The sequence below is a fragment of the Coenobita brevimanus genome, chromosome 99 (assembly GCF_032717465.1).
Source record: "Coenobita brevimanus isolate Jiangsu-jjx chromosome 99, ASM3271746v2, whole genome shotgun sequence".
NCBI lineage: Eukaryota > Metazoa > Arthropoda > Malacostraca > Decapoda > Coenobitidae > Coenobita > Coenobita brevimanus.
This window is the reverse complement of record NC_137052.1, coordinates 17,117,013-17,144,491: the sequence shown is the minus strand read 5'-3', so window position 1 is coordinate 17,144,491 and position 27,479 is coordinate 17,117,013. Positions and strand designations below refer to the sequence as shown.

At 42.6% G+C, this 27,479-nt stretch overlaps 1 protein-coding gene across 1 annotated transcript in view; it reads left to right on the top strand.

Annotated features, from left to right (window-relative positions):
- nsl1 (non-specific lethal 1) overlaps nt 1–26,838 on the top strand; it is a 170,066-nt gene extending 143,228 nt beyond the window's left edge. Inside the window, exons 8-12 of the mRNA XM_080283997.1 lie at nt 10,412–10,576; nt 15,265–15,421; nt 20,331–20,968; nt 22,876–23,016; nt 26,689–26,838. Of these exons, the coding sequence (XP_080140123.1) occupies nt 10,412–10,576; nt 15,265–15,421; nt 20,331–20,968; nt 22,876–23,016; nt 26,689–26,838 (1,251 nt within the window). The remainder of the gene's footprint in view (nt 1–10,411; nt 10,577–15,264; nt 15,422–20,330; nt 20,969–22,875; nt 23,017–26,688) is intronic.
- The last annotated feature ends 641 nt before the right edge of the window (nt 26,839–27,479 follow it).

Genomic DNA, 27,479 nt, shown 5'->3' with positions numbered 1-27,479 from the left:
GAAGGCAACAGAGGCTTGAGTGATGCAGCCTCACAAGGCTTGCATGAAGGAGTGTTAGTGCCAACTCTAACATACAGATGTGAGACAGTGGTGTAGCATGAAAATGAAAAGTCACGAGTAAGAGCGGTGGAGGTGGGACTACTGAGGATTGTATGTGGAGTACAGTGTGGATAGGATCCGTGAAAGATGCAGAGTGAGGAAGCTTGTGGACACCAGAATCGAAGAGAGTGTACTGAGATGGTGTGGACATGTGGAGAGAGTGGATGACAATTGAGTGGTGAAAATTGTATATCTAAGTGAATTTGAAGGAGGCGAGGTAGGCCAAGAAGAAGGTGGAGAGATATGGTGGATGAGTGTGTGAGGAAGAGAGATATGGAAGTTGGTGAGGCTAAGGGACTGGAAAGAGATCAAGTTGGCTGGATGAATTTTGTGTGAAGAAGTGCTTGGCCAGGGAATTCGCACCCATTTTTAACATGACAGCATTCAGGTTGACTCTAGTGGATAGGTATGTGTGATGATACAGTACCTGAGGAAACCTTTTGTCTATCAGATGGAGCCAGGATTCCATGGGCTTGAATGATGAGTGAATGGAAGCATGGCCCATTGATTTGGACAAACTTTGGCTCTCTGGAAAAGAGGTCAATATGATGATGATTGATGTTACAAGCTGGTATTGCATTTTTGACCAAGTGAAAGACATTACATGGCCACTTGCTCCATCGTCCCCAAATTTTTAAAGGATCATCAGCCCAGGAAGGTACTACCATGAGAGTGAGGTGTGGCTACAGGCTTGCTAACTAACCACACAATCATCATTCTTAGGCAGGAAACAGCCACAAATAAACAGAGTCCAAGCTGAGATTCTCACAGTTTTACAAATTTTATTACACATCTTGGGTTTCCTTTTTTCCAAGAGTTATCAGCAGTTGTTGGGAAGTAATTAGCTGATGTTGTCTCATGTTTTAGCTTCCTGTCCATAAAAAAATTCAGTTGTATCATAGCCAACATGAGAATGGGGATTCTTTAGGAGGAAACATAGTATTGTTTAATACGAACAGGCATACCTGATATCTGGCACCCCAATAACCGAATATTAGCCACACGGAACAAACTAAATTGGGGAACATTCCCACAATCTGAACGTCCGTTGATTCTGCTGCTCTCTAGGCTTGAAACATGCGTGTCTGAATGCAGATGTGGTGGTGCGTGCGGCTCTTCTGGCGGGGGGGGGGGCCCCCCCCCAGCACCACCTACCCACCTTCCTGCCAGCTGAGCCAAAAGTGGCCATCCGCTTTCGCACCAAATGGTCAAAGTTGCCCGGCCGACATCTCAAGCTGCGTGCTGGTAATAGACTGTAACCCACCAGCTGAGCAAAAATGTCCGTCTGCTTCCTTACCGAATGGTCAGAGTCGCCCAGCTGGTCTCTCAAGCCGCGTACTGTTAATACAACCTAACCCACCAACTGAGCAGAAATGGACATCCACCTCCCTACTGAATGGTTGAAGTCGCCTGGTCGGCCTCGAGCCATGCACTGGCGATAGGACCTAACCCACCAGCTGAGCAAAAATGACTGTCTGTCTCCCTACCGAATGGTCAGAGTTGCCTGGCCGGCCTGTAGAGACTGAGTCAGCATTGCCAAGCATGTTTCGCTTCCCATCCCCTCACCCTTCTCCAGCCTCCTTGCTGCCTCCCTGGCCTATGCCCGTCCCCTCGCCCTCCTCCAGCCTCCTTGCTGCCTCCCTGGCCTATGCCCGTCCACACTTGCTGTGTCTTTTGCCATGAACACATCTCAGCACTACACCTCGCATCACCTCCTGCATATGTGATGTCTGATGTCCTATTTTTTAGCAATAGTAAGTAGTCCCTCCAATATCCGACGTAATAGAGCCAAAGGCATGTCCGGATAGTGATCCTGTCCGGATATTGGGCCCCAGCCTCCTGGACTTGTACTTATGGACCCTAACTCAGAAAAACACCTATACAACTCCCTCTGGACATGCATTGCACCAATTTAAGACCCAAATCACACCAATAAGGGACATAAATGCAAAAGAACCATAAAATGAGGTTTTAGAGGTGAGTTTATACAATATTAAACATTCTGGGTACTTACAACAAGTCCCTAGCTCCTGGACTGGTTTGAACCGCCAGTTTGCAGTCCACAGTTAACCCTTTGCACTTTAAATTCTAATTTCTTAACACTGCACAACACTGTAAATTCCCGTTTGTTCTAGTGGCGAGGTATTGCAGTTTATTCACTGTCTATTCACAAAAAACGAGCACCTGTGGCTTGCATTGCTATAAGCATCTGCTCTTGATCGGAGTTAGGCTGTGGCTGTTGATGATGGCGGGGTAACGGAGTTGCCAGATTGCAACGGCCACATTACTGAACTCCTCAATTTTCATTACCATTTTTTACTTTGATTACCAAATTCGTAAAGCTAACATCTATTCTTCACAAATTATACACAAGTGGAAATATATGTAATCACTCTTCTTATAATTAACAGCATGTTGATTATTATCATGCTATATAGGCTACCAGATTAATCAGAGAGAGCAAACAATCCACCATCTCTATCCTGTGTATCCTCATACATGTGAAAAATCCGTTTGGTATTGTATTATTCTGATTCATTACCAAACGCATTTTTCATTACCAAATTGGCCCACACCTGGTAAGAAAAATACCAAATGGCAACCCTGACAGGGGAGGGGGGAGGAAGGAAGGGGTGAAAGGACCATGGTGTAACAGCTGTTCGGCGCCACGCGGCAATTTCAAATTATGAGTGGGAAAAAAGTCAGATTTTTTTCAATTTTTTTTGCTGGTTTTGGCCCATTTTGGGAATATTTCATCCCGGGACGAAAACGCGGCAATTTCAAATTATGAGTGGGAAAAAAGTCAGATTTTTTTCAATTTTTTTGCTGGTTTTGGCCCATTTTGGGAATATTGGATCCCGGGACAAAAATGTCCAGTTATTGGGGATGTCCGGAAAATGGGCGTCTGGATATTACAAGGATTACTGTATTTATGGTGATGATAACATTACCTATGGTGTTTCTGTGTCAGTCTCTGTTGATTGAATAAGGTATAAGAGAGTTTGGGTTTGGGCCTCGAATGCATCTCTGACTTTTCTTCAGTATCTCATGGGACAAATTGCTTTGATATTTGACAACTTGCTGTCTGAACACTCCCACCGGTACACAAGATCACCAGATATCAGAGTATACCTGTATGTATATGATATGTTTTAATCAAGTGCCTCTGATTGGTACTGTGTTCTTCATTGGTTTCAGTTAGCATTATAGCAAAAATGCACTGATTTTTCTATACAGAGGTGGAATTTGCAAAAAAGCCTTGATTTAAGATGGAGGGAATTAAAGAAGCTGTTTTGAAAGAAGGTCAAAAGAGTAATAAAAGATGTTAGAGGAGGTCAAGAAAGTAATAGAAGATGACAGGGGAGGAAGCAGAGGAGTTAAAGATAAAAATGGTAGAATTCATTTGCAGGAGAGAGAGAAGTCATCAGATGGAGAAAGCATGTTAACTGTTGCATATAGAGAGCAAATTTAGTAAGTTAATATAAGTTATAGAGTACCAGGAGAAAATGATAATGGGAAGTGACTAAAGGATGTGTGTCAGGAGAGGAGATTGTGCATTTGTAACTCGTATTTCAAACACCCCTGGGGGTAGGGGGGGTTTCAAGAATACCCCCCCAGTATCCCTGCTTGTCGTACAAGGCGACTAAAAGGGTTGGCGGAGGGTTAGTGTCCCTCCCTGGAAAACAGCTAACTAAAAAGACAAACAAGAAGCCTCGGACAAGGACTGACAAAAAGATTACGACCAAGGACCAGACAGTGGACATGGTATGGATCGCAACATGGAATGTAAGGGGTGCAAATGATGAGGTGAAAGAGAGAGATTGTCCAGGTGCTTGAGGGTGTGAAAGTGGATGTATGTAGAGTAACTGAAACTAAATGGAGAGGAGAGAGTGTGAGAGAATGGGAGTATGGATGGGGCATATGTGCAGGAGTAGGTGAGAATGAGAGGGCAAAAGAAGGAGTCTGTATTGTTGTGAGTAAAAGATGGAAGAAGAACATAAGAGAGTAAGGATCGTGAGTAAAAGATGGAAGAAGAACATAAGAGAGTAAGGATCAGTTGGGTCAAGGATTGTGTGGGTAAGATTGAAAGTTGGAATACAAATGTGGGCGATTGTGTGCGTGTATGCGCCAACGCAAGACCATGAGAGCAGAGTGGGAGAAGAGTTCTGGACAAATGTGGAGGTGTGCATGGAAAAGTTTGGAAGGAATGAGAGAGTGTTCTTTGTCAGTGATATGAATGGTAAAGTAGGGAATGTGAAGGTGGATGGAATAGTTGGTGAGTGGGGTGTGCCTGCTGAGATAGATGAGAATGGCAATGCATTAGTGGACATTTGTGCCGGGAGGGGGTTGGTGTTAGCCAATACCTTCTTCAGGCACAAAATGATCCACAGGTATACATGGCGAGTGATGAGAAGGGTGGGTGGTGAACTGAGTGAAAGGAAGGCAGTGAATGATTATATGTGTGTGGATGAAAGGATGCGAAGATGTGTAATGGATGCAAGAGCTTATAGAAGTTGGGGGAGTGGACTTTCTGACCACTACTTGGTGGTGGCCAGAATCAAGATCCAAGTAAGATGGAGAAATAGAAGAAGGGAAGGATGGGAGGAAGGAGTAGTTGCAAGGAGAGTGGAAAGGATACAAGAGGATGAGAAAAAGGCAGAATATAGGAGAGAAGTGGAGGAACGATTGGGTAAATATGAATTGGAGCAGATGGGGGATGTGCAAGGCGTGTGCAGGATATTCCCAGAAGAAATATGTGCAGCATATGATGTGGTGTGTGGGATGAAGTGAAGACGGAGGGGTGTGCAAGGGACAGTGTGGTGGAATGAAGAGGTGAGACAGGCTGTGGCACAGAAGAAGAAAGTATACAGTGAATGGATGAGAAATAGGGGTGTGGAAGAAGTTGAGAGGCAGAAGAGAGAGTTATATGTAGAAAGGAGGGAGGTGAAAAGATTAGTAAGAGAGAGTAAGAAGAGAGTGGATGAGGAATTTGGAAGGAATTTGAGTGTAAAGTGGAGGGACTGTAAGAAAATGTTCTGGAAAGAGGTGAAGAGAGTAAGACAGGGTGGCAGTGAAGTTAGCAGGGGAGTGGAAGATAAAAATGGTAGATTACTAGTGGAGAAGGGAGAAAAAGTGAGCAGATGGAGAGAACACGTTAAGGAATTGTTGAACATACAGGATGGAAGTAGTGCGAGTATAAGTGGCTGGGGAATGGCTGGGAAAAGGAGGGAGGTGAGAAGACAGGAAGAAATCAGTATGATAGAAGTTGTGGAAGCAATGAAGAAAGTCAAATTGGGGAAAGTCCCAGGAATTGATGGAGTGTGGGGTGAAATGCTGAAGCATGGGGGAGAGAGAGTAGTAGAATGGATGTGGAAGATGCGCTGATTGGCCTGGGAGGAAAGTAGAGTCCCGGAGGATTGGAAGTTAGGTATAATTATTCCCTTGTACAAAGGAAAAGGGGATAAAGAAGTTTGTGGTAATCACAGGGGCATTTGTCTTCTTAGTGTAATGGGAAAAGTGTATGGTAGGATACTTATTGACAGAGTTAGAGAAAGAACAGAGGAATTAATTGGAGAAGAACAGGGAGGCTTTTGAAGGGAAGAGATTGTGTAGATCAGATATTCATTCTTAGATCCTTAGTGGAAAAGCTTCTAGAGAAGGGAAAGAAGTTGTATGCGGCTTTCATGGATTTGGAGAAGGCATATGACAGGGTGGATAGACAAGGATTGTGGAAAGTATTAAGAATATATGGAGTAGATGGGAAGTTGTTAAATGCTGTGAAGAGTATGTATGATGGTGCTAAGGCTGCAATGTGTGTGGATGGTGAACTGAGTGAATTTTTCTCTTTGAAGATTGGGTTCAAACAGGGATGTGTCATGCCTCCATGCTTGTTCAATTTGTATGATGGATGGGGTATTAAAAGAGGTACAAGGTAGGGCAGTGGATGTTGGAGTGGCCCTGGTGAGTGAGGGTAGTGTTTGGAAACTCCCTGTATTGTTGTTTGCAGATGATACTGTGTTGTTGAGTGAAGACGAAGGGGAGCTGCAAGGCTTGGTGGATGAGTTTGGGAGTGTGTGTAAGAAACAGAATCTAAAGGTGAATGTAGGGAAGAGTAAAGTGATGGTCTTTGAGAGAGGTGAAGTCAGTGAATGTACAGTGAGGTTGGATGGTGAGGAAATGGAAAATGTGAGTACGTTTAAGTACTTGCGTAGTGTGATGAGTAAGGATGGAAGTTTGGAGGGTGAAGTGCTTGAAAGGGTACAACAAGGAAGAAAGGTTGCTGGTTCCTTGAAAGCAGTGATAAGAAACAGGGAAGTGAGCATGGAAGTGAAAAAATTACTACATGACAGTATTGTGATACCAACTCTAACGTATGGAAGTGAAGCTTGGACGTCGTTGGATGGACAAGTGAGAGCAGTGGAAATGAGTTATTTAAGAGGAGCCTGTGAAGTCACATGGAGAGACAGACTGACAATGAGGATATAAAGGAGCGTTGTGGTGTATGTGGATATGATAGGCAGTGTTAGGAGGAACACACTGAGGTGGTTTGGCCATGTGGAGAGGATGGAAGGTGAAAGACTGACGAGGAGAGTGTATGTGAGTGAGGTGGAGGGAGGGAGAGGCTGAGGATTAGATGGAGGGATGGAGTGGAGAGGTATATGAGAGAGAGGGGTGTGAGCAGGGAGCAGGTCAGTGAAATGGCGGGTGACAGGGTGACATGGAGGTGATTTGTTTGTGGCCACCCCGTATGGGATTGAGGCGTCTGGCAATAGATAGATAGATTTTAAACAAAGATGCATATAAATATACTTGGTTTAGAGGAAACGGGGATCGTGTTGAAAGAAGCCTGATTGATTACGTGCTTGAAGAGAGGTCGATGATGGGAAAGGTTGCTGATATGAGGGCTGTAAGAGGACGATGTGGAGATCTGTCAGATTATATGATTGTGGTATGCAAGATCAAGCTGAGAGGAGTGAGGTGGATCAGGAGAGAGAGGACCAGCCAGGGAGAAAGACTGAAAGTTGAGAAGCTGAGGATCAAAAAAATGGCAGATGATTATAGGACCAAAGTAGAGGAGGAGTTAGAATTACTGAATTGGAATTAAATGGATCAGGACAGCCTGTGTAATCCATATAGGGATTGCTTAGTTAGGAATGCTAAAGTGGTGTGTGGTGTGACAAGAGTTACAACAAAGAAGAAAAGTACGGCATGGTGGGATGAGGAGGTTAAGAGAGCGGTGGAGGAAAAGAGGAAGAAGTGGCTGAAGTGGTTACAGGATAGGGGTTCAGTAGCAATATGAACTGAGTATATTGAGAGCAAGAAGCACTTAAAGAGACTAGTGAAGAGGAAAACGAAGAAGGTAAATGAGGATCTAGGAAGGAAAATGAATGCGAACTATGAAAATAGGAAGTTATTCTGGAAAGAGGTGCGGAAATGTGGAAGTGAAAGCGGAAAGAATGTGATGGTGTGAAGGATGTAGGTGGTAGATCATTATCCCATGGAAATGAAATAAGGATCAGATGGAAAGAATATTTTGAAAGCCTGATGAATGGGAATAGAGAGAGCAGAGCGGCTGTAAACATAATTGTTTTGGGGGTGTGCAGAGAAGGAATGCAGTGCCAGGAGATGTGACGCTCACACAGGTGAAGAGTGCTGTGAAGTGGCTGAAAAATGGGAAAGCAGCTGGGGTTGATGAGGTGTACACAGAAATGCTTAAGTGTAGTGGAGAGAGTGGAATGAGGTGCTTGTTGGAGATGTGAAAAAAGGCATGGATGAGTGAAACTGTGCCTGCAGAGTGGAAAAAGGCTGTGATTGCACCCTTGTACAAAAATAAAGGGGAGCAAAGTGAGTGCAAGAATTATCATGGCATAAGATTATTGAGTGTGGTAGGGAAGGTATATGGAAGAATTATTACAGAGAAAGTAAGAGAGATCTCAGAAGTCCTAGTGAGTGATGAACAGGGTGGCTTTAGGAGTGGCAGAGGATATGTGGATCAAATATTTGCAGTGAGACAGATAGCAGAGAAGGCTTGTGAGAAGGACCATAAGGTGTTAATGGCATTCATGGTTCTGGAAAAAGCATACGACAAAGTAGACAGAGAGGGATTGTGGAAAGTTTTGCACATGTACGGTGTAGATGGTAAGCTGCTAGGTGCTGTCAATAGTTTTTATGTTGGTAGCGAGGCGTGTGTAAGGGTTAATGGGCATCTAAGTGAATGGTTCGCGATTGGTTTGGGCGTGTGACAAGGTTGTGTGATGTCCCCGTGGTTGTTCAATATGTGTATGGATGGGGTGATAGAAGTAAAAACACAAGTAATGGAGAGAGGGATGGTGTTGGTAATGAACGGTGAGGGATGGAATTCCTCAAATTTGTTGTATGCTGATGATGCAGTACTGCTTGCCAGTACCAGACAAGAACTTGGTAGGCTAGTGCAGAGTTTTGCTGATGTCTGTGAGCATCGTGCCTTGAGAGTAAATGTAGACAAGAGTAAAGTGATGGTTATTAAGAGAGAAGGTGACTCCCAGTGTGATGTTACAGTGAATAGAGAGAGACTGGAATTGGTGAGAGAGTTCAATTACCTGGGTACAGTGATAGAAAAGAGAGGGAAATGTGCAAAAGAAGTTGAAAGTAGGGTGACACAAGGAAGGTAAGTAGCTGGTGTAATGCAGGCCTAGCTGGTGGAATGCAGGCCTTGCTAAGAAACAGAGGCTTGAGTGTTGCAGCTGCACGAGGCGTGCCTGAGTGAGTGTTAGTGCCAACTTTAACATATGGATATGAGACTATGGTGTGGCATGAAAATGAAAAGTCAAGAGTGAGAGCAGTGGAGATGGGACGGCTAAGGAATGTATGTGGAGAACAGTGGGTGAATAGGATACGAAATAATGTGATTCTTGAAAGGTGTGGAACGAGGAAGTCGGTGGACACCAGAATCGAAGAGAGTGTACTGAGATGGTATGGTCATATGGACAGAATGGATAACAATAGAGTGGTGAAAAAGGTACATCTGAACGAATCTGAAGGATGGCAGCGTGTGGATTGACTCTAACGGATACGATTATGTGAAGGTACAGAACGTGGTGAATGTTTTTTTGGCGTATCCGTTAGAGCCAGGATTCCAGGGGCTTGAATGATGAGTGAATGGAAGCGTGGCCTATTGGATTGGGCAAATTTGAGCTGTCTGGACATTGCTACTCCTCACCCTGCCCTAGGGTGGGAAAGGAGGTCTGGATGATGATGATGATGGTGATGATGTAAGTATTTAGGAAATAGATGGGAGAAGAAGAGTGCCAAGGCTGGATGTCAAGTAACCAAGGAGGCACACTTATGCTTTTTAACAAAGAGTAGTTGAATTTCTTTCATCATCATCATCATCATCATCATCATCATCATCATCCAGACCTCCTTTCCTGCTCTAGGGCAGGGTGGGGAGTAGCAATGTCTAGACAGCCCAAATTTGCCCAATCCAATGGGCCACGCTTCCATTCACTCATCATTCAAGCCCCTGGAATCCTGGTTCTATCAGATATGCCAAAACATTCACCACGTTCTGTAGCTTCACACAAACGTATCCGATAGAGTGGATGGGGGTGCCCATCATCCACTCGCTCAGTGTAGAGATGCCATATGATCTCTACACTCAGTGGCAAGCCAAATGGTTGCCTGTACCCAGGAAACCATTTACTATGCTGGATGGTAACCATATAACTTTTTTTTTTTTTTTTTTTTTTTTTTTTTTTGCAAGGTTAAGTGTCCCCCAGATTCCCTTATCCAATATCACTTAATCATGGCAGTTGTTTTGAATTTCTTTTAACCACAGTTTATTATTCAAGTAGCTAGGGTGGCCCAGTTCCAATAGTTGAAAACAAGCCATCTGTAGCAGTTGAGTTACTCTTCAGTTAATAATTGTTCATCTATGTCCAATGTCTTAATTCAGAAAAGAGCAGCCAGATATGATCTGTCTCCATGTCACCTTGCCCTCTCTCCAGCTCACACTCCCCTTCTCTCATGTATTTCATTACTTCATCACTCCACCTCATCCTCAGTATCCACCTCACTCACATTTTTATAGTCGGTCTCTTATTTTCCATTCATTCCACATGGCCAAACCATCTCAGAGTATTTCTTCTGATTTTTTGCAGCATGTCCATATAAACAACAGAGTGCTCTTTCATGGCTTCATTTGTCTGTATGTCTCAATTCCATGTGTTCCCCTCAGATAATTCATTTCCTGCCAGTGAAAATAAACTGACTTTATTTGCTGGTTTTCTAAATGTACTTATCTGTGTAGTGATTTATATCTGATTAGTTGCAGAGTACGAGTTCCAACTCCTACGACATCGACAATATAGTGATCCCGTACAGCATGGCGGCGTCGACAAGGGTGGAACGGCTGGAGTACAAGGAGATTCCCACACCCAAATGGCGTGTGGTGCCACTTATACCAAACAACATACACCGCCCATCTAAGGCTAATGAGGTATATGCATTGCCTATCATCGTCATCATCATCATTCATCAGTTGTTATCGTCGTCGTCATCATTGTCATTGCCTTCATTTTCATTATCATTCATCAGTCATTAATCATCATCATTTATCAGTCTTTACTTATCGTCATCATTTACCAGTCATTAGTCATCATCATTCATCAGTCATTACTCTTCGTCATCATTTACCAGTCATTAATCATCGCCATTCATTGGTCATTAATCATTGTTGTCATCATCATCGTCGTCAATGTCAAGCAGCTTTGTCATTGTCCATCAGTCATCTGTCATCATCATCACTTTTTTCCCACAGAAGGCACTCTCATTGTAAGGTTATGGTACAGTCAGTCCTCTCATCCTATGTGGACCAGAAACATTCCTCTCATATTAGTTTTGCCATCACCCAACAGGTTTATTTAACAGCATACACTGCCTATCTCAGCCTATTTATATGACTTCCTTTGTGATTAAACTGCTGTCTTCACAAGGGAGTGCTGTACACTGTCATTTATGTGTTTTGTGAAATTTCTTCAGGGTATAGATAGGTAGATAAATAGATATTTCTTAAGTGAATGAAAGACTGTCTGCCGTGGTGGAATATATTGAATTCCGCAAGTCCATGGTACAGTGGAAGGAACGCTGAGTAGGATTGACAGCATTAATGAGTTTTTGTTATTTGAATGACCTCCAACAACCTCATAACTAATATACTGAATTGACATACTTTTGATTTATTTTTGCTGCCACCAGACATAATATTCACGTAAAAAGGCTTTCTACCCCCTGGGGGTAGGGGGGTTTTCAAGAATACTCCCCCAGTATCCCTGCTTGTCGTAAAAGGCGACTAAAAGGGTTGGCGGAGGGTTAGTGCCCCTCCCCGGAAAACAACTAACTAAAAAAACAAACAAGAAGCCTCGGACAAGGACTGACCAAACGTTGACGACCCAGGACCGGACAAAGGACTTGGTAATGTGTACATGGAATGTAAGAGGAGCGAATGATGAGGTGAAAGAGAGAGAGAGATTGTCCAGGTGCTTGAGGATGCGAAAGTGGATGTATGTGGAATAACTGAAACAAAATGGAGAGGAGAAAGTGTGAGAGAATGGGAGTATGGATGGGGTATATGTGCAGGAGTAGATGAGAATGAGAGGGCAAAGGAAGGAGTGTGTATAGTTGTGAGTAAAAGATGGAAGAAGAGCATAAGACAGTATGGATCAGTTGGGTCTAGGATTGTGTGGGTAAAGTTGAAAGTTGGAATACAAATGTGGGCGATTGTGTGTGTGTATGCGCCAACGCAAGATCGTGCTAGAAGAGTGAGAGAAGAGTTCTGGACAAATGTGGAAGTGTGCATGGAAAAGTTTGGAAGGAATGAGAGAGTGTTTTTGATCGGTGATATGAATGGTAAAGTTGGTAATGTGAAGGTGGATGGAATAGTTGGTGAGTGGGGTGTGCCTGCTGACATAGATGAGAATGGGAGTGCGTTAGTGGACATCTGTGCTGGGAGGGGGTTGGTAATAGCCAATACCCTCTTCAGGCATAAAATGATCCACAGGTATACATGGCGAGTGATGAGAAGGGTGGGTGGTGAACTGAATGAAAGGAAGGCAGTGATTGATTATGTGTGTGTGGATGAAAGGATGCGAAGATGTATATTGGATGCAAGAGTTTATAGAGGTTGGGGGAGTGGCCTTTCTGACCACTACTTGGTGGTGGCCAGAATTAGGATGCAAGTAAGATGGAGGAATAGAAGAAGGGAAAGACGAGAGGAAGGAGTAGTTGCAAGGAGAGTGGAAAGGTTACAAGAGGATGAGAAAAAGGCAGAGTATAAGAGAGAAGTGGAGGAACGATTGGGCAAATATGAATTGGAGCAGATGGGAGACGTGGAAGGTGTGTGTAAGATATTTACAGAAGAAATATGTGCAGCATGTGATGTGGTGTGTTGAAGGAAGAGAAGGAGGAGGGGTGCAAGGAACAGCGTGGTGGACTGAAGAGGTGAAACAGGCTGTGGCACAAAAGAAGAAAGCATACAATGAATGGATGAGAAATAGGGGCGTGGAAGAAGTTGAGAGGCAGAAGAGAGAGTTATATGTGGAAAGGAAGAGAGAGGTGAAAAGATTAGTAAGAGAGAGTAAGAAGAGAGTGGATGAGGAATTTGGAAGGAATTTGAGTGTAAAGTGGAGGGACTGTAAGAAAATGTTCTGGAGAGAAGTGAAAAGAGTAAGACAGGGTGGAAGTGAAGTTAGCAGGGGAGTGAAAGATAAACATGGTAGATTACTAGTGGAGAAGGGAGAGAAAGTGAGCAGATGGAGAGAACACTTTAAGGAATTGTTGAACGTAGAGGATGGAAGTAATGCGAGTATAAGTGGCTGGGGAATGGCTGGGAGAAGGAGGGAGGTGAGAAGACAGGTAGAAATCAGTAGGATAGAGGTTGTGGAAGCAATGAAGAAAGTTAAATCGGGGAAAGCCCCAGGAATTGATGGAGTGTGTGGTGAGATGCTGAAGCATGGGGGAGAGATAGTAGTAGAATGGATGTGGAAGATGTGCAGATTGGCCTGGGAGGAAGGTAGAGTCCCGGAGGATTGGAAGTCAGGTATAATTATTCCCTTGTACAAAGGAAAAGGGAAAAAAGAAGTGTGTGGTAATCATAGGGGCATTTGTCTTCTTAGTATAATAGGAAAAGTGTATGGTAGGATACTTATAGACAGAGTTAGAGAAAGAACAGAGAAATTAGTTGGAGAAGAACAGGAGGCTTTAGGAAGGGGAAGAGGTTGTGTAGATCAGATATTCATTCTTAGATCTTTAGTGGAAAAGTTTCTAGAGAAGGGAAAGAAGTTGTATGCGGCTTTCATGGATTTGGAGAAAGCATATGACAGGGTGGATAGACAAGGATTGTGGAAAGTGTTAAGAATATATGGAGTAGATGGGAAGTTGTTGAATGCTGTGAAGAGTATGTATGATGGTGCTAAGGCTGCAGTGCGTGTGGATGGTGAACTAAGTGAATTTTTCTCTTTGAAAGTTGGTTTGAAACAGGGATGTGTCATGTCTCCATGGTTGTTCAATCTGTACATGGATGGGGTAATAAAAGAGGTACAAGGTAGGGTAGTGGATGTTGGAGTGGCCCTGGTGAGAGAGGATAGTGTTTGGAAACTCCCTGTACTGTTGTTTGCAGATGATACTGTGTTGTTGAGTGAAGATGAAGGGGATCTGCAAGGATTGGTGGATGAGTTTGTGAGAGTGTGTAAGAAACGGAACATAAAGGTGAATTTATGGAAGAGTAAAGTGATGGTCTTTTAGAGAGGTGAATACAGTGAATGTATAGCGAGGTTGGATGGTGAGCAATTGGAAAATGTGAGTACGTTTAAGTATTTGGGTAGTGTGATGAGTAAGGATGGAGGTTTGGAGGGTGAAGTGCTTGAAAGGGTACAGCAGGGAAGAAAGGTTGCTGGTTCCTTGAAAGCAGTGATAAGAAACAGGGAAGTGAGCATGGACGTAAAAAAGTTACTACATGACAGTATTGTGATACCAACTCTAACGTACGGAAGTGAAGCTTGGACGTTGTTGGAAGGACACAAGTCAAGAGTGAGAGCAGTGGAAATGAGTTATTTAAGAGGAGCTTGTGGAGTCACGTGGAGAGACAGGCTGACGAATGAGGATATAAAGGAGCGTTGTGGTGTTGATGTGGATGTGATAGGAAGCGTTGTGAGGAACACACTGAGGTGGTTTGGCCATGTGGAGAGGATGGAGGGTGAAAGACTGACGAAGAGAGTGTATGTGAGTGAGGTGGAGGGTGGAAGAGGGAGGGGGAGACCGAGGATGAGATGGAGGGATGGGGTGGAGAGGTATATGAGAGAGGGGGGTGTGAGTTGGGAGCAGGGTAGTGAAATGGCGGGGGACAGGGCGACTTGGAGGCGATTTGTTTGTGGCCACCCCAAACGGGATTGAGGCGTCTGGCAATAGATAGATAGAAATTGGAATGAGTTAAATATAGCCGTCATTAACCCTCTCACCACTGAAAGTCTGGCATAAGTAGAATAAAATCATGTGGTGGTAGCAGAAACAAAATAATAAACTAAGGTCATTCGACTGAAGGGGTGAATAGTAGTTAATTTATGGTGTTACTTCAGCATCCCTCTGTTAATGTTAATAGGTCATCTTTGTATCATGAACTTATGGACTACAGATACGAGAAGAAAGCTGAATAGATGTTGGTTTAGTTATTATATTTTTATAGCTACTTAGAAATGCCATTAGTATAGTAATACAATATTTATACTGAATATAGACTTTCATGCTCACTGCATTGTATTTTTGTGTTTTGCTTTTTCATTCCTGTTGACTCATCAGGGTAGGAGATCCCACAAGGATTTTTGCTGTTCTTTTGTGATTGTATTTAGCATACTGCTGTAATAATTTTCATCCAGATGTCTTCCAGATTCAGCCAAATACAGGTGCTGTTCTTATATGATAGAAACAATTTGTAATGTCTGTCCTCTTATACATAGATTGCCCATGCCCATAAGTTGCAACCCCTGACTTGATAACAACACTCAAGACTTGAAGACATATGCTGAGTCTCACACACAACCCGTGGCAGTAAATCAGTACAAATTATAAGTTTTGTTGATCCTGCTTCAGTTCTGCCACTGCAGACAATTTTTCAAGCTAAATATATATTTCCAGTCTGAGGAGGAGGATATCAGTGAAGAGGCCTTTGCAGCACGCCATGGCCGAAGTGAAGAGCTGGAACGCAAAAAGTTCCTGCAGTACCTCCACATGCAGGTCACCTCACGTTCATCACGATCTAGACGCACTGACTCCTCAGGCACCAACACACCAGGTCAGTGGGGGGAATTTCTCATTTAATACACTTCACGTAAAATGTCCTTCACCATTTTACTGTAAACCAGATTAGGAACACTTTTAACAGTATTATATGCAATTAAGGGCCAGGGTTGATGCAACTCACAGTATCACAGATCTCAATACAGTGGAAGCTCGATTATCCAGGCTCGGATTATCCAGCTTTCGGTATATCCGGGCCGTGACCCAATGGTTCAGTGGTACAGTAATTCATAGAATTATCCGTACAAATGCTCCGGTTTAAACAGGAAGCATCCAGTTGCTAGGGAGGCATGGATAAACCAGAGAGGGTCATGCTCAACCTGCCCCCACCCACACCTCCTGCTCACAACTCAATCACAAGGGTGGTAGGGTGGAGTTTGGTAAGGCAACTGATACTCCTGACGTAGCCTAACCTTGCTTAACTACTTAATAATTTAACCTAATTTAACCTAACCTGGGCTCCAGTTGAGAAACTGGGAAATTAAATCCACTTTTGTGTACGATGAGTTTCTTCCTTTATGCCCCAAGCAATCGTAGGTACGGCTTAAAGAACGTGATAAAAGAGAAAGTCTTTCAGCAAGAGAAGGTAATTTACTACCCTCAAAATAGAAAAACACAGAAAACAAACTGGAGGAATATGAAGTGAATTGGTGAAGTCTTTAGGCTGTATGCTTAGATGAAAAGTAATGGGTTTCCTAGTTTTAGGGAACGAAATGAAACAAGAATGTATGCTAATCAGAAAAAAAAAAAAAAAAAAATACTCATCTCATGTGTTCTCGTAAGTTAGCATTCAGTTCTGCATTCTTCGTTAGATATCGCGCCTCCCAACACATTTCGGACCGACAGAGCATTGTTATTTCTTCCTCTTACATTTACTGTTCACTCTTTTGTTCGTTCTTAAGTGTACTGTATGTATGAAAGAGAGTATTAATACAAACAATAATGCATTCCATTAACCCCATCATAGCTGTCAGCCTCAAACAATGGTTTACTGTACCGGTGTCAGGGATGTTGGGTTAGGGAGAGCTATACAAAACTGCGAAGAATTATGGGAAGGGCACGAAGGTCACTGGTATGTTTTCACGACCCTCCTCTACCATCTCAAACAGTCAGGCGGCCTGCCACTTCATCTCAGATGTTTTCGCCGATATGTTTAAATGCTAATGTAACATGCACCCTGATTATGAGTAAGTTTCTTCTGTTATGCCGGAAACAATCGTAGGTAAGGCTTAAGGAACGTTATGATAATAAGAAAACAAACTAGAAAAATACAGAAAACAAACTAGAGAATATGAATTGAATTGGTAAGGTTATTATGGTGTATGCTTGGACGAAAATTTACGAGTTTCACAATTATAAGGGACGAAATGGAACAATTAGGTTTACTAATAAGAAAAAATACTTTCATCTCAAGTGTTCTCATAAGGTGGCATTCAGTTCCACATTCTTTGTTCGATGTCGCTTCCCAACACATTTCGGACCGACAGAGCATACAGTTATTTCTGCTCCTTACAGTTAAGTGTACATTTATTGCACATTCTTTTGTTCGTTCGTGTGTGTGTGAAAGAGAGAGTATTGATACAAACAATAACGTATTCCATTAACCCCTTATGGCTGCTAGCCTTGAACAATGCTCAAACAATGATGTATTCCATTAACCCCTTATGGCTGCTAGCCTTGAACAATGCTTTACTGTACCGGTGTCAGTAACGTTAAGTTAGGGAGAGCCATAAAAACTGCGAACAATTATGGGAAGGGAACGGTCACTGGTATGTTTACACGACCCTACTCTACCATCCCAAACAGCTGGGTGGTCCTTTCATCCCAGATGTTTTCGCCAATATATTTAAATGCTAAAGTAACATGCACCCTAACTTTATGTTTAAATTCTAATGTAACATGCCCCCTAATTTTCTTTCACGAATATTAGCAAATCACAAGATGGGTTTAGGGAGGAGGGGAAAAAGCCAGGTGTACCAGACGAGTCTTTTCAAATCAGTAAGAGAAAGAAACTGACTTTATAACTTTGAAAAAATGGTTTCAAGGTCTGCCACGGGAGCACACAAATTTCTGAACTCACGAACATTGAGGATTTACGGGGGGTAAACATACGCTTTGCTGTAAGCAGTAAAAGCACCTTACCATATCAGTTCATCCTGATAGTCTGTTATATTTTTCTGATTATTTCTGGGTTGGTAAATAAACATTTCTTGTTAAATCTTTCCCCGCTGTTTTTAGCTGTTCTGGTGTGACGACTCTTTGATTCGTTAACATAATGGCAGAAGACACTGTTCTAATCTAAGTGTTTAAACCTGGCCTAACCTAGCTTAACCGCACCTAATAATGTAACCTAACCTAATCTTCAGTTGGGAAGTTGGGAAACAAAGTCCACATTTGAGTACGATGAGTTTCGTCCACTGTGCTGGAAACAATCGTAGGTACAGCTTTAGAACGAGACGATACTAAGAGGGAGGAAATCTTTCAGTAAGAAAACATGATTTACCGAACTGAATTTAGTCTGAAAAATACTGAAACAAGCTGGAGGAATATACATTGAACTGGAAAGGTCTTTCTGGTACTTAAAGTGTACATTTACCGGTAAATAAATCAGTCTAACAGTACAGTACTTGTGTTTCCGCCGGATTAATCGTGCTTTCGGACCAATCGGGCACCCCTTAACACCATATAGCCCGGATAATCGGGGTATCTCTGTATATGACTACAGTAATCCCTTTAATATCCGATGTAATAGAGCCAAAGGCTTGTCCGGAAAGTGGGTTTGTCCGCATACTGGGACCCTGCCTCCTGGACTGGTACTTATGGACACTAACCCAGCATAACTCAGAAAACCACCTACATAACTCCCTACCGGACATGCACAGCACCTATTTAAGACCCTTTTCACACAAAAAAGGGACAGAAAGCAAGAAATAAATGAAAACGAACCAGAGATTGAGGAGTTAGAAGTGAGTATGGAAAATATTTAGCAGCGTACCTGGTAGTTACAACACGTCCATGGCCGTTACGAGGGTTAACCCGCCTCCTTTAAGGCTCTGGCAGTGGTGAAAATGCTCTTGAAGCATGTACAGTAATCCATTGTTGTGCTGCACTGAATCCTTTACACTGTGAATTATAACTGTTCAACACTGCTTATTCTGTTCTTACTTGCACCACGCCAGTTGCAATCGCCAGTTTGCACTCTGTACTTAATCCTTTGCACTCTGAACTCTGATTTCATAACATTGCACAACACTAAATTCCCATGTGGTCTGTTGGTGAAGTATTGCAGTTTATTCACTGTTTATTCACAAAAACGAGCACATGCGACATCTATTGTGATGAGCATCTAGTCACGATGGTAGTTAGGCGGTAACTGGGGAGGGGAGGAAGGGGGTTACGTGTAAACACAGCTGTTCAGTGTCGTGTGCCAAGTTCACATTACGGGTGAAGAAAATGTCGGATTTATTTATTTATTTATTTATTTTTTTTACGTTTTTGGGGCATTTTTAGGTTCCAAAGGCCCAGGCCCAAAATGTCCAGACACTGGGGAGTCTGGTTATTGGGCGTCCGGATATTAAAGGAGTTACTGTATTTCTTTAACTTCCTTCAGGATTGTAGCATTTAGCACACCCTCATAAACCCAGTCACAACTTAAAATCCATTTTGATGAATACTTGCAGCCATGCATGTAAATTTTTATTATCATCCATCCATCCATCATCTATTCGTATGTTGCCCCATGAGGAACATAGGAGCCCGAGGCTAGGCAAATTGGTCCTGACATTTAAGATGAGAATGACCAGTCTCACTCTTGAGTGGCATTACGTGAGCAATAAGCCCCAATCATCCCTTGGATATAAATCTGCACTAGCTCAGTCTGAATGGAGCACCTTGATTATAGTACTGTACTCACTAAACCACCAGGTGCCATAATTTGGTTATATCTGATCATATAATCTTCCTCACAGGAACACAAACCTTCTCAGAACATCATTTTTACTTACCATGGTAGTTTTCTGGAATGCATCTAGTGCATAGCGTTAAGTAGGAAATTACTGTTATTTTAACATTCGGATGATGGTAGGTGGGGGGTGCTCACCATCCACTCACTCGATGTAATATTGCTCTCAGGGGACTGCCCATTTCTCTCTTCCTTCTTTCCTTCCCTCCTCTTCTGTCTTTCTTTCCTTCATTCTTTCTTCTTCCTTGTATGGTTTCCTGTACACCAGGAAACCATTTACTACACTGGGTGGTAACCACATAACCATTAGGTGGTGATGATGACAATGATTCGTCATAATTGTTGAAGGAAGTTGACTCTTAGTGTAGTGTGATGGTTAACTGGGAGAGACATGAATTAGTGGTGTAATTTTAAATACCTGGGTGCAGTGATAGAGAAGAGAGGTAAATTTGCAAAGGAAATTGATAGTAGTTTAGCAAGGGGAGAAAAGTGGCTGTGCTATGAAGTCCTTAATATAAATCAGAGTTCTGAATGTGGCAACTTTTAGAAGCTTACATGAAGGATTTTTAGTGTAAATATTGGCATATATTGTAGGTATGAAAACTTGGTATGGCATGAGATTGAAAAGTTTTGACTAAGAGCAATGGAACAGAGGTTACTAAATCAGAGTCCAAGCTAAGACTTTCACATTGTTTCTAATATTTTTAAACATTTTGGAAATCTTTTTCTCCAATAGATTACAGCAGCTGGTCGGAAGTAGTTAGCTGGTTCTTACACTTAGCATTTAGTCCATTGAAAACATCAGGTGTACTGTGACTAACCTCAGTATGGTGATTTGTGGAATCCTGATGTCATTAAATCAGTTTATTGATTTAGTGCATCACTTGCCTAAAATGAGTCATACCCCTTTTCAGCATTCTTACAATTTTGCTTTATTTTGCAGACCACCCACTGTCTCCACGTCCACCGGACCCCGCTAGTGACACAATTTCCCCCTTGGCCACCCCCCCAACCACCCCCCTTGCTGCCTCAGAGGATTCTAACCAATCCTCCTCCCTGGCTACTGTTCCACCCAGTCCTAGTGTTCCTCCACCCACCCCTCCTGTCTCTACTCCAGCCCTAACTTGTACCTCTAATTTAGTGTCCACCCTTAGTCTTTGCTCTTCCCTTACTTCTCAGTCAGTGCTAATTACCTCACCTAACCCTGGTACCCTACCAAGTATCTCCACCACGCAGCCTCCTATCCTCACAACACAGCCTATCACCTCTCAGTCTAGCACTGCCATCCTCTCTGCCGCCGCCACTAGCACCACCATCACTCAGCCTGCTACATCTGCCTCCCAGCTCATCACCTCTCAACTAACCACCACACTAATGACGGGTACACATAATCCTACACAAAGTTCACTGTCGAACTCCATATATAGTGGGGCAGGACCTCTTCCTGTTGGCACTCCCAGCCTGGCAGCGTTGGTTGGATCCCGCCGTGTTCGAACGCTAAGCACCTCCTCCACTACCAACACCTCCACCACCAAACTTCGAATCCTGCCGCCTGGGGATGACGTTACTGATAGGCTCGAGGTACGTTTGTTGTGTCATATTTGGAGACCATTAACCATGATAGCATGTGTAGGTCTTTTCATTAAATGACATCTCTCCTTTTATTATGATATTGAGCCATTTCCCTATTCAAACCTTTACCAAGGTGTTGGAGAGAGAGGCCCTTTTATTTTGAATTTTTAAAATGTATTATTTTTTAAAATGCCTTATGAACCCTACCTCACCCCTCCTGCAGGATGGGAAAAAGAGGCAGGATGTTGAGTTATTTAAGAGGAGCCTGTGGAGTCACATGGAGAGACAGGCTGACGAATGAGGATATAAAGGAACGTTGTGGTGTGGATGTGGATGTGATAGGAAGCGTTATGAGGAACACACTGAGGTGGTTTGGCCATGTGGAGAGGATGGAGGGTGAGAGACTGATGAAGAGAGTGTATGTGGGTGAGGTGGAGGGGGAAGAGGGAGGGGGAGGCCGAGGATGAGATGGAGGGATGGGGTGGAGAGGTATATGAGAGAGGGGTGTGTGAGTTGGGAGCAGGTCAGTGAAATGGCGGGGGACAGGGCGACGTGGAGGTGATTTGTTTGTGGCCACCCCAAACGGGATTGAGGCATCTGGCAATAGATAGATAGATAGATGTTGATAAGGAGACCTGACATGATTTTGTTTTACTTTTTTGGCATATACCAGACACGACCTTCATTTGCATCAGTGCTGATATGATTGGGCTATACAAATAGGTCCCATTATACGACCACACGATATACGAGAAACCGATGATACGACCTGGGTAAATTAGGGGCTGTTTTCCATATACAATCTCAAAAATACAATGATACGACATTCAGTCTGGGGCAGGGTGGGAGGATTCTAACTCAGCCATCCCAGCAAACGCAGTCACCGCTGTTTTCTCTCAACATAGAGAAATAGTGGGACTGCTTAGCTGCAGTGTTGCCAGCCGTGCGATAATTATTGCAAAGTGCGATATTTTGGCACACTTTGCGATATGCAATAGCATGCATGCGATAACTTTCATAATTTCATACTGTAATCTGAAAAATAAATCGGGGATTGGAAAATTAACAAGTCTGCTGTAAGACTAGTACAACAGTAGGATTTAGTACTTCTTACAATAACTAGTATTTTAATCTGGTAGGTACTTAAGAGTTAAACAGATTCAATAATGGTAATTAATCACTCCACATATAAATATATTAATTCCACAGTAATTACCGATTTATGTGAAGAAATGCCTTTGATTATGAGTGCTATAATTTTGATAAAAAGGGATAATTTTAACGTGCCGGGTACGATAGTAGGGGTTTGGGAATCTGGCAACACTGCTCAGCTGGTGACTGCCAGCTTCCCACCTCCAACACAATATTACCACCTATAGATGAGTGTTATGCATGTTTTATATGTTTAATTAATGTGCAGTCATGTTACTTGCATACTATTTGCTCTTTCAGGTTGCTTTCTCTGCATTTCAGTAATATAGATATGTTTGTTACGTTTGGTATCTTATATTTTAGCTTGAAAACTTACCTTTGATGGGGTCCTTGAACCCAACCAATATTTTACCATTGGTTGTGTGTTTCGTTATACGGGAATTCATTATACGACTATGCCAAATGGAACCTAACTGGTCGTATCTTTGGGACCTCCCTGTATAATGGTCCTATAATTACATCTTACATATTGATGTTGTGGCCCAGGACTCCTCTGAAATGTGAACCTGGTGGACTGCAGGCTGAAGTTGCCATTTTCCCCTCAGTCGACCATCATCTTTTGGGGAGACAGGGATGGAGTTGAGAGATGTTTATATAACTAGACATCACCACTGCCTGGTTGTATTGGTGCCATCCATGAAGGTGTCTCTGTGCAGAACATCATAATGTGAACACAAGGCAAAGTGCATTATTGTTCCTTGCAGGGTATCTCACCGTATGAACAACGTGTCTTCCCACTGAAAGATTCCGAATATATGATGATGACGAGGGAGACTGAAGACTGTGATATTGGCCCACTCAGCCCTCCCCAGGACTCCACACATGAGGCAAACAACCACGAGGAGGTGAGATTGTAATCCTTTGACGTAGAAAATGAACAGGTAAGGAAAAGGTAGCAGCTCCAGCTTCCTCTCTCCCCCAATACCTAGTTAAATTGAACAGAATATGGTAACCATGGAGACTCATCTGTACCATAAAATTAAGTCATTGAACTTATGAAATCATGACTTAGAAATAAGATTTTGTGAGTGGCACAATTTTGTCAGTTGAAAGCAAATTGTCTATAGTAACCAGGGAGACTTAGGTGGGTAATCTCTTCAGTTATGGAAGCTCCCTAACACCTCTACCCAAGTGATATGTTTTCCTATTACACCGTGCTGTCTACTTAGTTACTGAAATCATTCTAATATCACCATACTCTTCATAATAAATCTTAAAATTATATTACCCAGCTGTATCCAAAAATAAATTGCTAAGGAAGAGGTGCAAGGGAGCCTCCTTAACTGATGAGACTATGGGCCTTATTCCCCTCTCATAACAAATGATAATTGAATATCATGCAACCACAGCATAGTATTAAGGTAGTGGGAGTCTCCATTTCCTTCTGGTGAAAATATATGAGCTGTAGTATGCAGAGACTTTGATGTATTTTGCAGGGTGGGAGTTATTATTTAAATTGCAGTTGTCAACCTATTTTGGATGAAAACAGACATGAGAAAAGTAAGCTGATTTTGTGATGTTGCATGTTCTTTGACAGCAGTGATAAGAAACAGGGAAGTGAGCATGGAAGTTAAAAAGTCGCTTCAGTATTATGATACCAACTCTGACGTATGGAAGTGAAGCTTGAACCTTGTTTGAAGGACACAAGTCAAAAGTGAGAACAGTGAAAATAAGTTATTTGAGAGGAGCATATGGAGCTACGTGGAGAGACACTGATAAATGAGAAAGTGAAGGAGCGTTGTTGTATGGATGTGGATGTGATAGCAAGCGTTAGGAGAAATACATTGAGGTGGTTTGGCCTCATGGGGAGAATGGAGAATGAGAGACTAATGTGGAGAATGTGAGTGAGGTGGAGGGAGGGGGAGGCCAAGGATGAGGGGGAGGGATGACGTGGAGAGGTACAGTCATCCTTTAACATTCACTGTTTTGAATATTCGTGGATGGCTACAGAAAAAAAAAAAAAAAAAAAAAAATCTCATTGAACTCTGCTGACACTGTAACATTATCCCAGGCACAGTTCGTGGCTGTTTTAGTGCAGTCAAGGCATTATCCAGTGAATTAAATATACTGTAACACTCTTCCTTTTGGAGGGAGCTGGGATGAGCACAGTTGTCAGAAGAGGCCATGCAGGAGTACACTATTCATTATTTTCAACTTTTAGTGTTCTTGTATTAAATAAAGTAGTTGTTTAGCATTCTTGTATTAAATAAAGTGGGTGTAAACATGCATATAGGGTGTTTCTTTAGTTATATAAGGAGAGAGATTTGCAGATAGAAACAGGGGATATAACTTTGGAAGAGGTAGCAAAATCTATAAAGGAGTTAAAGAATTTTAAGGCTCCAGGTGGGGATGGACTATTCCCTGAAATGCTTAAGGTGGAAAATGACGAGTTGATGAATGCACTTTTGAAACTTTTTAATGTGGCTTGGGATAATGGTGGAATTCCAGAAGAGTGGAAAAATGGAGTGATTATAAAAATACCAAAAAAGGGAGATTTAAGAGTGTGTGGCAATTGGAGGGGGATAACTTTGACACCTGTAGTTGCAAAAGTCTTTTCCAAAATCTTGTTGAACAGAATAGAGCCAGTAATTGATAAAATTTTAAGAGAAGAACAAGCGGGATTTAGAAAGGGTCGAGGTTGTAATGATCAGATATTTATTGTAAGGCATCTAATGCAACAAGCCAATGAGATGAAAATGCCACTTAGTATGTGTTTTGTGGATTTTGAAAAGGCGTTTGATAGTGTTTCACGTGGAGCTATGTTGAAAATTATGAGATTCTATGGTATACCAGAAAAGTTTGTAAATATTATTAGAAGCTTGCATGAAGGTACTTTTTGTAAGGTAATGGTGGGTGGTTCTTTGAGTGATCCATTTCAAGTTAGGTCAGGAGTGATTCAAGGAGGAGTTCTTTTGCCATTGTTGTTTGTTTTGGTTATGGATTATGTTATGAAAAAGGTTGTAAGGAGAACAGGTGCAGGAATTAACTGGAAAGAAAATAAGAAGCTGATGGATTTGGACAATGCTGATGATATTGTACTGATTTGTGGAAGTATTTACGAGATGCAGAGGGTGCTCGATTGTCTGGTGGAGGAAGGAGAAAAAGTGGGATTGGTAATAAATTGTGGAAAGACTGAAATTATTAATATGAACGTGGAGAACCAAATCGATTGTGTAATTGGGAATAATGTGGTGAAGAATGTAGAAAACTTTAAATATCTGGGAACGATTGTATCATCTAATGGATCATTAAACAATGAAATTGAGAAGAGGATTAGACAGGCTTGGCGAGCTGTTGGAGTGTTGAAATCTGTTTGGAATAATAATAGGCTTTCGATACATACTAAAGTGAAAATTTACAAGTCCATGGTTAGACCCATTTTAATTTACGGGCATGAGTCATGGTACAGTACAATTGCAACAGATCAAAAAGTATTAGGATTTGAGAATAAAATACTGAGAAGGATTCTTGGGGTAAAATGGCAAGACAGAGTTACAAATGCAATAGTAAGGGATATTACGAGAGTGGAACCAGTTAATGAATATGTGAGACTGTCTCGCTGGAAGTGGCTGGGGCACATACACAGAAAAGAAGGTTGTTTAATACAGGATGTGCCAGAGTGGACTGCTAGAGGAAGAAGAGGTAGAGGTAGGCCGAGGGAAACCTGGTTGAGGACAATGAAAAAAGCAGCAGGAGAGGAGTGTTGGTGGGACCTGAAGGAGATGGCAAGAGACAAATATTGGTGGAGAGAGTTCATTGAGACCCTATGCATCCCGTGGGGTGCCACAGGAAATGATTGATTGATTGATTGATATATAAGGAAATTGGGGGTTCAGAGGTGTTTTTAAGGTGGGGCAGCAGATGTCCAATAAAGTGGTTGTAAATATGCACATAGGGTTTTTCTTTAGTTATATAAGGAAATTGGGGGTCCAGAGGTGTTTTTAAGGGGGGGCAGCAGATATCTGCAGATTTTTAACATTTGCAAGTGTCTCTGTTATCTAACCCCCACGAATGTTAAGGGATGACTGTATATGAGAGAGGGGTTTGTGAGCTGGGGGGGAGGGCAGTGAAATGGGAGGGGACACGACAACATTGAGGCTATTTGTTAGTGGCCACCCCTTACGGAAATAAGGCATCTGGCAATAGATGGTAACTGTGGGTTGAAGCCAGGATTTCAGGGGCTTGAATGGTGAATGAATGAATGAGAGTGCGGCTCATTTAATTGGGTAGACTTTTGGTTAGTTTCATCATCTATCAGGTTTTTTCTTGCTCTCTAGGCCATACCTTACCCCATCCATAGGTGGTAAAAGAGATCTGGATGATGATGATGATGTTACTTTTTACAGTGTGCTGGTATTGTGATGTGTTGTTTATTTGAGAGTGATGGAGCACCCTCGTATGTGAAGTGACTAACCATACCTTAGTATTCAAGTTATATGAGTGGTCCTGTTCCATTGTGTGAAAAAAAGCTACCTGCAGTAACCAGAAGTTGTGATATTCTGTATTATATTTTTCAGAGTGGCCGCAGCTCCCCAATGAGTGAGGTGACTGATTCTGCGCCAGAGGATGATGGTCACTTTGATGATGCTGCAGCCCCCAAATGGACCATCTCAGGTCTGAAGGACGCCACCACCGGCCAGTGTGTCCTCCAGGTCCACCGAAACTGACCCTGGTACTCCTCGGATAAGGCCGGCTATCGGAACTGAGGCTCATATATCCCGTTACCCTGGTTCGGACTCGTGTTTTTGCGGCCCTGGCTAGGAAATGAGGCTGGTGTTCTCGTTACCGTGACATTCCCTGGATGACATTGGGTCTCAGAAATGAGTCCTGGTACTCCCTTGATAACTGAGTATTAGGCTGGTATATCTTGTTACTCAGGCACTCCTCGGAAAAAGTCGGGTATCAGAACTGAAGCCTGGTACACCTCAGATAATGCTGGATATTGCAATTAAGGCTTCTATTTCTCATTACCTGGGCTCTCATTGGATTGTGCTGGGTATCAGAAATGAGGCTTATCCATTACCCTAGCTTGTAACCGAGGCTTGTAAATTTCCTTTCCTCAGTGCTGCACACCTTGGATAAGACCTGCTATCAGAAGTGATGCTCGTGTTCTTGTTATTCTGGCTCAGAACAACTGCCCATGTTCTAATTGGCTAAGTCTGGGTATTAGAAGCAAGGCTTGTTTAGCTACCTAGACACTTCTCAGATAAAGCTGGGTATGGAAGCAAAGACCCATAACCTAGCTGGGTAAGTCTGGGTCCTGCCTGTATTGTCTTTACTGTGACACTCCCTGGACAAGGCTGGGAAT